The following is a 12,693-nucleotide window of genomic DNA, read 5'->3' on the forward strand; positions in this document are numbered from 1 at the left end:
TACTGCCCTCCCTCTCTCTCTATCTCACTCCCTCTCTCCCACCTTGTCTGAGTCTCTCTATCTCTCTCTTTATCTCATTCCCCCACTTCCAACACAGGTCTCTCTCTCTCCCAGTGTCTATCTCACTCTTTCTCCCAAATTGTCTTTCTCTCTCTCTCTTATCTCCTTCTCTGCTTTCTATATCATCTCTGTCAATAACCCTCACTCTTATCTCATCTCTCTCTCTATCTTCTTTCCTCTTTGCTATCTCATCTCTCTCCATCTCTTTTTTACTCTCTCTCTCTATCTCTGTCCTCTCTCCAATCTTGTCTCACTCTATCTCCTTCCCTCTCTCCCACCATCTTTCTCATATTTTAGATATAAAATCTAAATCTCCCTCCTAACATCTCCAATCTCTCTTGCGCCTTCTTTCTCTCACCAACTGTCCCTCTCTTCCTCCTCCTCTTCCTCCTACAGCCTCTTTGTGCCCATTCTCCTCTGCTCCCCTCTCTCCTTTTCTACCCTCTTCTCTCCAAGCCTCCTCCCCCCCCTCCTCATTCCCCTTCTCCCTTTCTCTCCATCGCCTGATGAGATTGAATTTATTTTGGAGACGGTGATAGAGTGAGTGTGAGACTGAGGGAGGGAGAACTGAATGTACTGATGTATCTGTGAATAAATGGAGCAGGTTGAATATTTTAAACCAAGACTGAATCACAGAGTCTTCTTCCCCCGATCCCAGTCAGACTGAGGTTAGGGAATTAGCCAAGGATTATCCACGGGTCTTTGCTCCATTCATTTGCATATCCCGCAGAATGGCATTGATGTAACAACTCAGAATATCCCAAAGCATTTCCCAGCCGAGGACAACCTTACGGTGCAGGGACTGTGCGCAGTTGGCAACACGGCAGCCAAAGTCAACACAGCAAGATCCCATAAACACCACACTGATAATCCGTTGATTGAGGGATAAATATTGGCCAGAACACTGGGAACAAATTCTCCCACTCCTCCGCACAATAGTCGCAACAGGTTAGTTTTGGCCAATTGAGAGGGAAGATAGGGGCTGGATATAACACTACTTCGGAAAGTTGGCACCTCTGACAGTGCAGCACTCCCTCCGCACGGCACAGGGAGTGTCAGTGTGATTTTTGTACTCAGTTCTCTGGGGAGGAATTGAACTAAGAAGCCGTTGACTGTGAGATCCGGATCAGGCTCTGGGCAGGAATGTGCAGCCCCTGAACATCTCAGGGGGGGTAAAATGACCAGTCCCAACACCGGGCATTCCCAACTCGGGAAAGATTTGGTTGAGGATCGACGTTCCGAGTTGGGATCGATCCATCACCTGACGTCAAAACCCTGAAAATTCAGGAAAGGACAGGGGAAGTCTCAGATTAATTGATTCTGAGTTACCGGGGATGAAACATGTAGGAGAGCTTTTACACATCATGTTAAGGGACTGGATTCAGTGTGAATGTACTGTGTGTCAGTGTGTGAGGTTAGTGTGCCTGTACTGTGTGTCAGTGTGTGAGGTTAGTGTGCCTGTACTGTGGGTCAGTGTGTGAGGTTAGTGTGCCTGTACTGTGGGTCAGTGTGTGAGGTTAGTGTGAATGTACTGTGTGTCAGTGTGTGAGGTTAGTGTGAATGTACTGTGGGTCAGTGTGTGAGGTTAGTGTGCCTGTACTGTGTGTCAGTGTGTGAGGTTAGTGTGAATGTACTGTGGGTCAGTGTATGAGGTTAGTGTGCCTGTACTATGTGTCAGTGTATGAGGTTAGTGTGAATGTACTGTGTGTCAGTGTGTGAGGTTAGTGTGCCTGTACTGTGTGTCAGTGTGTGAGGTTAGTGTGAATGTACTGTGTGTCAGTGTGTGAGGTTAGTGTGCCTGTACTGTGTGTCAGTGTGTGAGGTTAGTGTGAATGTACTGTGGGTCAGTGTGTGAGGTTAGTGTGCCTGTACTGTGTGTCAGTGTGTGAGGTTAGTGTGAATGTACTGTGGGTCAGTGTGTGAGGTTAGTGTGACTGTGCTGTGTGTCAGTGTGTGAGGTTAGTGTGCCTGTACTGTGTGTCAGTGTATGAGGTTAGTGTGAATGTATTGTGGGTCAGTGTGTGAGGTTAGTGTGCCTGTACTGTGTGTCAGTGTGTGAGGTTAGTGTGCCTGCACTGTGTGTCAGTGTATGAGGTTAGTGTGAATGTACTGTGGGTCAGTGTGTGAGGTTAGTGTGACTGTGCTGTGTGTCAGTGTGTGAGGTTAGTGTGCCTGCACTGTGTGTCAGTGTATGAGGTTAGTGTGAATGTACTGTGTGTCAGTGTGTGAGGTTAGTGTGCCTGTACTGTGTGTCAGTGTATGAGGTTAGTGTGCCTGTACTGTGTGTCAGTGTGTGAGGTTAGTGTGCCTGTACTGTGTGTCAGTGTGTGAGGTTAGTGTGAATGTACTGTGTGTCAGTGTGTGAGGTTAGTGTGCCTGTACTGTGTGTCAGTGTGTGAGGTTAGTGTGACTGTACTGTGGGTCAGTGTATGAGGTTAGTGTGCCTGTACTGTGGGTCAGTGTATGAGGTTAGTGTGACCGTACTGTGGGTCAGTGTGTTTGTACTGTGTGTCAGCATGTGAGGTCGGTGTGACTGTACTGTGGGTCAGTGTGTGAGCTCAGTGTGACCGTACATGGGTCAGTGTGTTTGTATTGTTGGTCAGTGCATCTGTACTGTGGGTTAGTGTGTCTGTACTGTGTGTGCTTAGTGTAACCATACTATGGGTCAGTGTGAGAGCTCAGTGTGTCTGTACTGTGGGTCAGTGTGACTGTTCTGTGGGTCAGTGTGTGAGCTCAGTATGACTGTACTGTGAGTCAGAGTGTGAGCTCAGTGTGACTGTACTATGGGTTAGTGTGTCTGTATTGTGCGTCAGTGTATGAGCTCAGTGTGACTGTAATGTGCGTCAGTGTGTCTGTACTATGGGTTAGTGTGTCTGTATTGTGCGTCAGTGTATGAGCTCAATGTGACTGTACTGTGTGTCAGTGTGCCTGTACTGTGGGTCAGTGTGTGTGAGCTTGGTGAGACTGTACTTTAATGTTGTGCTTTTGTTTAAAAAGGGCTGCAAGGAAAAGTGTGGGAACTACAGACCAGTGAGCTTCACATCTGTGGTGGGTAAATTGTTGGAAGGTATTTTGAGAGATAGGATCTACAGGCATTTAGAGACACAAGGACTGATTAGGGACAGTTGGCATGGCTTTGAGAGTGGAAAATCATGTCTCACATATTTGATTGAGTTTTTTGAAGGGGTAACCAAGAAAGTAGATGAGGGCAGTGCAGTTGATGTTGTCTACATAGACTTTAGCAAGGCCTTTGACAAGGTACCACATGGTAGGTTGTTGCACAAGTTTAAATTTCATGGGATCCAGGGTGAGGTTTCTAAATGGACACAAAATTGGCTTCTTGACGAAGTCAGAAGGTGATTGTAGAGGGTTGTTTTTCAAACTAGAGGCCTGTGACCAGCGGTGTTCCTTAGGGATCAGTGCTGGGTCCACTGTTATTTGTCATTTATATTAATGATTTGGACGAAAATACAGGAGGCATGGTTAGTAAGTTTGCAGCGGACACTAAGATTGGTGGCATAGTGGACAGTGAAGAAAATTATCTCCAATTGCAACAGGATCTTGATCAGTTGGGCCAGTGAGTTGACGAATGGTAGATGGAGTTTAATTTAGATAAATGCAAGGTGATGCATTTTCATTGATTGAACCAGGGCAGGACTTACTCAGTTAATGGTAGGGCATTGGGGAGAGTTACAGAGCAAAGAGATCTAGGGGTAAATGTTCATAGCTCCTTGAAAATGGAGTCACAGGTGGACAGGGTGGTGAAGAAGGCATTCAGCATGCTTGGTTTCATTGGTCAGAACATTGAATACAGGAGTTGGGATGTCTTGTTGAAGTTGTACAAGACATTGGTAAGGCCACACTTGGAATACTGTGTACTGTTCTGGTCATCCTATTATAGAAAGGATATTATTAAACTAGAAAGAGTGCAGAAAAGATTCACCAGGATGCTACCGGGACTCGATGGATTGAGTTTTAAGGAGAAGCTGGATTGATTGAGACTTTTTTCTCTGGAGCGTAGGAGGCTGAGGGGTGACCTTATAGAGGTCTATAAGATTACCCTTCAGGAGGCACAGATCAGCTAGATAATCAATATCTTTTCTCAAAGGTCGAGGAGTCTAAAACTAGAGGGCATAGGTTTAAGGTGAGAGAGGAGAGATACAAAAGTGTCCACAGGAGCAATTTTGTCACACAGAGGGTGGTGAGTGTCTGGAACAAGCTGCCAGAGGTAAAGGTAGGGGGAGGGGGGGTACAATTTTGACTTTTAAAGAGCATTTAGATAGTTACATGGGTGAGATGGGTGTAGAGGGATATGGGCCAAATGTGGGCAATTGGAATTAGCTTAGGGGTTTTAGAAAAGAAAGGGTGACATGGACAAGTTGGGCTGAAGGGCCTGTTTCCATGCTGTAAACCTCTATGATTCTATGAGTTAGTGTGTGTGTACTGTGGGTCAGTGTGTGAGCTCAGTGTGCCTGTACTGTGGGTCAGTGTGTGAGCTCAGTGTGCCTGTACTGTGGGTCAGTGTGTGTATGAATTTGTTTTGACTGTACTGTGCCTCACTGAGTGAGCTCAGTGTGTGTGTACTGTGGGTCAGTGTGTGAGCTCTGTGTGCCTGTACTGTGGGTCAGTGTGTGAGCTCAGTGTGCCTGTACTGTGGGTCAGTGTGTGTGTGAATTTGTTTTGACTGTACTGTGCATCACTGAGTGAGCTCAGTGTGTGTGTACTGTGGGTCAGTGTGTGAGCTCAGTGTGTATGTACTGTGGGTCAGTGTGTGAGTTTGGTGTGTCTGTACTGTGCGTCAGTGCGTGAGCTCAGTGTGTCTGCACTGTGGGTCAGTGTGTGTGTGAATTTGTTTTGACTGTACTGTGCATCACTGTGTGAGCTCCGTGTGACTGTACTGTGGGTCAGTGTGTGAGCTCAGTGTGACTGTACTGTGGGTCAGTGTCTGAGCTTGGTGTGTCTGTACTGTGGGTCAGTGTATGAGCTTCGTGTGACTGTACTGTGGGTCAGTGTCTGAGCTTGGTGTGTCTGTACTGTGCTTCAGTGTGTGAGCTCAGTGCATTTGCACTGTGTGAGCTTGGTATGTCTGTACTCTGGGTCAGAGTGTGAGCTCAGTGTGACTGTACAGTGCGTCAGCTCAGTGTGTCTGAATTGTAGGTCAGTGTGTGAACTCAGTGTGACCGTAGTGTGGGTCACTGGGTGATTACAGTCTGTACTCTGGGTCAATGTGGAAATCTAGTGTTACTATAGACTAGGTCCATGTTTGAGCTTGGTGAGACTGTGCTGTAGGTCAGTGTGTGATTGTACTGGGAGAGTGTATGAGTTTGGTTTGACTGTACTGTGGGCCAGTGTTTTGAGTATAGTGTGACTATATTGTGGGCCTGTGTGTAAACTTCATGTTACTGTATTATGGGTCAGGGTGTGAGCTGTGCTTCTGTACTGTGGGGCTGTGTGTAAGATTTGTGTGACTATTGTGGGACAGCACATGAGCCTGACTTGACTGTACTGTGGATCAGTGTGTGAGCTTGGTGTGACTGTACTGTGGGTCAGTGTGTGAGCTTGGTGTGACTGTAGTGTGGGTCAGTGTGTGAGCTTGGTGTGACTGTACTGTGGGTCACAGTGTGAGCTTTATGTGAGGAGCCTTATGATTGGCCTATTGGGTTACAGCGTCACTGGGACGAGAAGCCCCATCCTGCCCAGTACCCATTCCAGCACTAGGAAATGATGGGGAATTTTTTTTCTCAGAGAGCTGTCATGTTTTTGGAGTTCTCGCCCTTGGAAAGCAGTGGGGGCTGGATCATTAAACAGATTTCTGAGTAAAGGGTTCTATGTGTGTGTGGGTGAGTGTGTGGGTGAGGGTGAGCGCAGGCAGGAGGCTGACCAGTCAAGACCATAATTCGATCAGCTACCTGACCTTGTGGGACTGTATGGCCTACTCGCAGAATCATAGACTCTTACAGTGCAGAAAGAGGCCATTCAGCCCATCGAGCCCTGCACCAACAATAATCCCAGCCAGGCCCTATCCCCATAACCCCATATATTTACCCTGCTAATCCCCTGACACTAAGGGGCAATTTAGCATGGCCAAGCCACCTAACCTGCACATCTTGGGACTGTGGGAGGAAACCAGAGCACCTGGAGGAAACCCACGCAGACACAGGGAGAATGTGCAAACTCAACAAAGGCAGTGACCCAAGGCTGGAATCAAACTCAGGTCCCTGGCGTTGTGAGGCAGCAGTGCTAACCGCTGTGCCACATTACTCTTGCTCTTAATCGCTATGGTTTTCTTATTACTGCTCCTTAATCTATAAAGATGTAGATTCATTGGACAACCCTCCTCCTCCCTCCCCACCACCAAAAAAGCCCCTCCAGTTTCAACTGACAACAAGGCAGATGAACAGAACACAGCAGGGGTTAGAAAAGGAACACCAAATGTATTTAAAAATTACAGAAAAAAAAAACCCACGCGCGCACACATAATAACATCAAATAAAATTCATCAAGTTAAATCTCTTAAAATGCAATGGGGGCAGTTTCTGATATTAGGGATTGATTTTAGCACTTGTATACTAGAAAGCAGCAGAAATACAAGAGGCCGGTGACTGGAAAACAGCACCATCTACACTCCTGGAGTTTTGGAGGTCCTTCCAATTCCTTCTCCAATATTTGCTTAATTCTATGAGCTTTGTTTGGTGAATAAGGTTGAAGCCGCTTGCTCCCCAAGCCTGACTAGCAAGTGAGAGGCCACACACCAGTGGCATCATTGGTATTAGTGATGGTGGGGAGTCGAAGGCACAGATCCCAGCAGAACGGATATGTAGGCAAAAAAAAAATTGCAGGCTTGATGGTAACCACGGTAACATTGGAAAGTCCAGGCGGAAGAATTAGCTGCGAGCTTCAGAAGTTTCCCTTGGGTGGCGCCTCTTTGTCCTCACGCCTTCCTGACGGCCCCCCGGGCAAATTTGTAAGGCCTCATCTTCATCTCGGTGAAAGGTATGGAGAACTCGAACCCCTTCCATCCATACCAGTTTACACCCTACACAGGAGAACGGCAGTGAGTGAGTGAGACAGGAACGGCAGCTCAATCATACACAGCCCGTGTGTGTGAGAGAGAGGGACTGAGTGAGAGAGAGGACAAGTGGGGGGGGAGAATGAGGGAGGAAGCGAGTGAGTGAAAGCGAGCGAGTGAGTGAAGGTGAGTGACCGAGTTAGAGATCGAGGCTGGAGCTTTACCACCTCACCCACATTGGGATTGGAGCGGGCGAGGGTCTGACAGTGGAAACCTTCATTGGCCTCAGGCAGGAAATCTCTGGTTTTGCTCGAGCGAGGCTGTAAAACCCACACCTCGAGAGGGAGTGACTGAAGGAGTCGGTGAGTGTGAGTGAATGAACAATTCAGAGTGAGTGGTCAGTGAATGAGAGAGTGAGTGTGTGAGAGAGATAATGAGAAAGTGAGCGAGTGGTCAGTGAATGAGAGAGTGAGTGTGTGAGAGAGATAATGAGAAAGTGAGCGAGTGTGACAGTGAATGAGAGAGTGAGTGTGTGAGAGAGACAATGAGAAAGTGAGTGAGTGGTCAGTGAATGAGAGAGTGAGTGTGTGAGAGAGATAATGAGAAAGTGAGCGAGTGTGACAGTGAATGAGAGAGTGAGTGTGTGAGAGAGACAATGAGAAAGTGAGCGAGTGGTCAGTGAATGAGAGAGTGAGTGTGTGAGAGAGATAATGAGAAAGTGAGCGAGTGTGGCAGTGAATGAGAGAGTGAGTGTGTGAGAGAGATAATGAGAAAGTGAGCGAGTGTGACAGTGAATGAGAGAGTGAGTGTGTGAGAGAGACAATGAGAAAGTGAGCGAGTGTGACAGTGAATGAGAGAGTGAGTGTGTGAGAGAGATAATGAGAAAGTGAGCGAGTGTGACAGTGAATGAGAGAGTGAGTGTGTGAGAGAGACAATGAGAAAGTGAGCGAGTGTGACAGTGAATGAGAGAGTGAGTGTGTGAGAGAGATAATGAGAAAGTGAGCGAGTGTGACAGTGAATGAGAGAGTGAGTGTGTGAGAGAGACAATGAGAAAGTGAGCGAGTGTGACAGTGAATGAGAGAGTGAGTGTGTGAGAGAGATAATGAGAAAGTGAGCGAGTGTGACAGTGAATGAGAGAGTGAGACAGAGTAAGAGACAGTGACAGAATGAGTGCGAGAGATAGAGTGAGTGACAGGGTGAGTGATAAAGATGGAGTGACAGTGATAGAGTGAGAGAGAGATGGAGTGAGTGAATGATGGAGAGAATGAGTGAGCGAGATAGAGTGAGTGACAGGGTGAGTGATAAAGATGGAGCGACAGTGATAGAGTGAGTGAGAGAGATGGAGTGAGAGAATGATGGAGAGAATGAGTGAGAGAGATGGAGTGAGAGAATGATGGAGAGAATGAGTGAGAGAGATGGAGTGAGTGACAGGGTGAGTGATAAAGATGGAGTGACAGTGATAGAGTGAGTGAGAGAGATGGAGTGAGTGAATGAGAGAATGATGGAGAGAATGAGTGAGAGAGATGGAGTGAGTGACAGAGTGAGTGATAAAGATGGAGTGACAGTGATAGAGTGAGTGAGAGAGATGGAGTGAGAGAATGATGGAGAGAATGAGTGAGAGAGATGGAGTGAGAGAATGATGGAGAGAATGAGTGAGAGAGATGGAGTGAGAGAATGATGGAGAGAATGAGTGAGCGAGATGGAGTGAGTGACAGAGTGAGTGATAAAGATGGAGTGACAGTGATAGAGTGAGTGAGAGAGATGGAGTGAGAGAATGATGGAGAGAATGAGTGAGAGAGATGGAGTGAGAGAATGATGGAGAGAATGAGTGAGGGAGATGGAGTGAGTGACAGGGTGAGTGATAAAGATGGAGTGACAGTGATAGAGTGAGTGAGAGAGATGGAGTGAGAGAATGATGGAGAGAATGAGTGAGAGAGATGGAGTGAGTGACAGGGTGAGTGATAAAGATGGAGTGACAGTGATAGAGTGAGTGAGAGAGATGGAGTGAGAGAATGAGAGAATGATGGAGGGAATGAGTGAGTGACAGAGTTGTACCTGATGGTCTCGGTTGTTTCCGTATTCTCCGTTTAAATTGACACGGTGACAGTTCCTGTACCACCAGCCTCCTCGATAGGACACAGCGCAGTTAGTCAGAGCCTCATCATTGTCTGAATCCAGGGTGGTAAAGCTACTGCCATGGTGATAGGACAGGGAGTCCCCTGTGGAAAACACACGCTCCAGTTATACACAGTGTGCGTCCAAGGAGGAGATTGTTACAATACGATTGTTAAACTCTCTTTTCATTTCACGGGGGAGCTTGTATAAATCTGCCTGATAACAGGTTAGCTGGCCTGGCTACCATAGGAACAGGGTGGTTCAGGAAGAGGGGGGTCTGATCCCCAAGTCAATAAATACTGCACCAAATGTAAAGTTCTCACACCTGCAAACAAAGGCAGGAGCGGTTCAGCTGTTACCAGATTCTCCATCTCTCTGATTCCTGACAGAGCAACGTTCCATAAATGAAAGGCTACAGCAGAGCAGACAGGAGAGTGTAGCCTCTCTGTTGATTACCAGGCAGAATGTGAGGGTGAAAACAGTCTCTGGTCACAGAGACACATCCTGTGGCAATCTAAGCAAGGCAGAAGATTCAGCTCGACACAGCCAATGGTGGGTAAAGAAATACTGAAACGGGCTTTACATCTGCTAGGAGTTTCTGGAAGTAAAGAGGTGATTTTTGATGGTCATTTGATGTTGTAACTCAGTGGAACGGGGCGATGTGAACACAACGGAGGCAGCGAGTGATGTTGGTCTGGTTCCTCTAGAAATTATGGGAGGAATTTAGGCAAAGTGTCATGTGGGGTGGAAGAAACAGTGGCACTGGCAGAGTTTCTCAGTAAATAGACATAAAAAGAAAGGAGTGGGTCCCACGACGTGATGTTGGCAGAGTGGGTTCTGATTGAGATTAACCTGCCAGAAACTTAGATGTTTAAAAGGTCGGAGGGCACCCCCCTCCCCATTAAAGAATAAACATAGAAACACCCTTTCCCACCCTCCTCTCACCACAGAACTCACCCCCCCCCCCACTTCACTTCCCCCATGGAATGGAACTCCCCCCAAACTGACTCCCACCCCACCCTGTACACATGCAACACTGCTGCCCCCACCCCACCCTCCGGCTCCACGGACACCCCCGGCACTGCCCACACACTGTCCCCGATGCTGCTCCCTGTTCCGGTGGCAGTCCCAGTGTACTGCCTGGGCCCGATCCCTGGGGCTGTACTTATCCACGCGCTTCCTATGGCTTCTGCTCACCAGGGCCATACGGTGAGGGAGCAGTAGTGATTAGAACATTACAGGCCCTTTGGCCCTCGATGTTGCGCTGACCAGTGGAACCAATCTAATGACCCTCTAACCTAAACTATTCCAATGTTATCCATATGCCTATCCACTGACCATTTGAACGCCCTTAAAGTTGGCGCGTCCACAACTGCTGCAGGCAGGGCATTCCACACCCTCACTACCCTCTGAGTAAAGAACCTACCTCTGACATCCATCCTATAATTATCACCCCTTAACGTCTGTGTGCCCTCACACCCATTAATTTGACTATCAGGTGTAAAGGTGTATTAATAATATTTAAACCTATTCAAACGGGGATCCAATATTCAATGTCGGGATACTTTTTGATTTGATTTGATTTATTATTGTCATATGTATCAGCACGCAGTGAAAAATGTTGTTTCTCGTACAGACAAAACATAAAGAAGGAAGTGAGAGAGTGCAGGATGTAGTGTTACAGTCAAAGCGAGGGTGTAGAGAAAGATCAACTTAATGCAAGGCAGGTCCATTCAAAAGTCTGATGGCAGCAGGGAAGAAGCTGCTCTCGAGTCGGTTGGTACGGGACCTCAGACATTTTGTGTCTTTTTCCCAATGGAAGAAGGTGGAAGAGAGAATGTCCGGGGTGCACAGGGTCTTTGATTCTGCTGCTTTTCCTGAGGCAGCGGGAAGTGTAGACACAGTCAATGAATGGGAGGCTGTTACCTTTGCTGTCATTGGTAGGGGATGAGGACAATTAATCAGGGAAGCCCCACTGACTTTGAGGCTGTTTCAGGATTTGGTGGGATTCTCCGCCTCCTCTGCTATTCCAACCCTCCCCCCACCCCCACCAAGAACGGGATTGGAAGATCCGAGCCTGAGAGTGGGCAGTGAAATATAACTGCAGAGTGGGGGTTCTCAGTCACGTTAAGACAGTCAGAAGGATTATGTTCGGGATAATCCTCCCTGCCTCCGGATTGTACAAATCAAGATGAGTCAAGATCCTGGGAATGTCCTGACGCTTGGACCAAGGAGGGAATTGTCCCTGAAGTTTAAACTGGGTAAATTTCCAGCTCACTGAAACCTGCATTTCCCATTCTAAATTAGAGTCCACAGCCGAGAATCATAGAATCCTGCAGTGCAGAAGACGGCCATTCGGCCCACCAAGCCCAGACTGACCACAATCCCACCCAGGCCCTATTCCCGTAAACCCCACATTTTACCCTGTTAGTCCTCCTGACCCTAAGGAGCAATTTAGCATGGCCAAACAAACTAACCTTTGCACCTTTGGCCTGTGAGGGGAAACTGGACTTGGGAAACGTTAGACTATTTAAAACCTAGGTAACTCCACTGGTTAGTGACCCAGGAAACGTTAGACTATTTAAAACCTAGGTAACTCCACAACTGACAACACCCCCATCACCAGCCCATCTCTCATTGCTTGACTACTTGATAGATAGATAGATAGACCACCTACATACACACCTCACCCATCCACTGACCTACTCACTTTATCCCATCACCTGGAGCCAGTCACTGTCTCAGACTCAGGGGAGGAGGGGGTCCTGTCCCTGTCTGGCACACATTGTCAGGGTGAGGAATTAAACGGGAAGAGGGCTGACGGGTGCACAAGGCTGGGAATGTTTATCCCAGGGTATCTCCAAGATCTCACTCACCGGCATTCCCACTGTATTTTCCCACTTTCAGTCTGTATTTCTGGGCCAGACTCTCCACCACAAAGTTATCGTAGACAGCGTAAGCCGACTCATTCCCACTCCTCAGATCCACACGGAGCTCGTACCGTTGCTGCGATGTCAGCTGGTGGAGATACTGCAGACCTACAGTGTGGGAGGGATCGGGATTAACCAGGAGTCAGAAAGGACTGGATCCCAAAATTCCCACTCAATCAAAACAACACCCAGCCAGTGTTCCCGATCCCAGCCAGTGTTCCCGAATCCAGCCAGTGTTCCCGATCCCAGCCAGTGTTCCCGAACCCAGCCAGTGTTCCCGAATCCAGCCAGTGTTCCCGAACCCAGCCAGTGTTCCCGAATCCAGCCAGTGTTCCGGAATCCAGCCAATGTTCCCGATCCCAGCCAGTGTTCCCGAATCCAGCCAGTGTTCCCGATCCCAGCCAGTGTTCCCGAATCCAGCCAGTGTTCCCGATCCCAGCCAGTGTTCCCGAACCCAGCCAGTGTTCCACAGCCAGTGTTCCCGAATCCAGCCAGTGTTCCCGATCCCAGCCAGTGTTCCCGAACCCAGCCAGTGTTCCCCAGCCAGTGTTCCCGAACCCAGCCAGTGTTCCCGAACCC

General features: G+C 48.0%; 1 protein-coding gene across 1 annotated transcript in view; it reads right to left on the bottom strand.

The window, feature by feature from the left end:
- Window positions 1-6,474: 6,474 nt before the first annotated feature.
- The window catches only part of LOC145337570 (tenascin-X-like), a 214,373-nt gene continuing 208,154 nt past the window's right edge, over window positions 6,475-12,693 (bottom strand). Inside the window, 3 exon segments of the mRNA XM_080182362.1 lie at window positions 6,475-7,096; window positions 9,125-9,288; window positions 12,061-12,222. Of these exon segments, the coding sequence (XP_080038488.1) occupies window positions 6,992-7,096; window positions 9,125-9,288; window positions 12,061-12,222 (431 nt within the window). The 3' untranslated portion in view covers window positions 6,475-6,991.

The sequence above is a fragment of the Carcharhinus amblyrhynchos genome, unplaced genomic scaffold (genome assembly GCF_965287045.1).
Source record: "Carcharhinus amblyrhynchos unplaced genomic scaffold, sCarAmb.v2.hapA scaffold_52, whole genome shotgun sequence".
Lineage (NCBI taxonomy): Eukaryota > Metazoa > Chordata > Chondrichthyes > Carcharhiniformes > Carcharhinidae > Carcharhinus > Carcharhinus amblyrhynchos.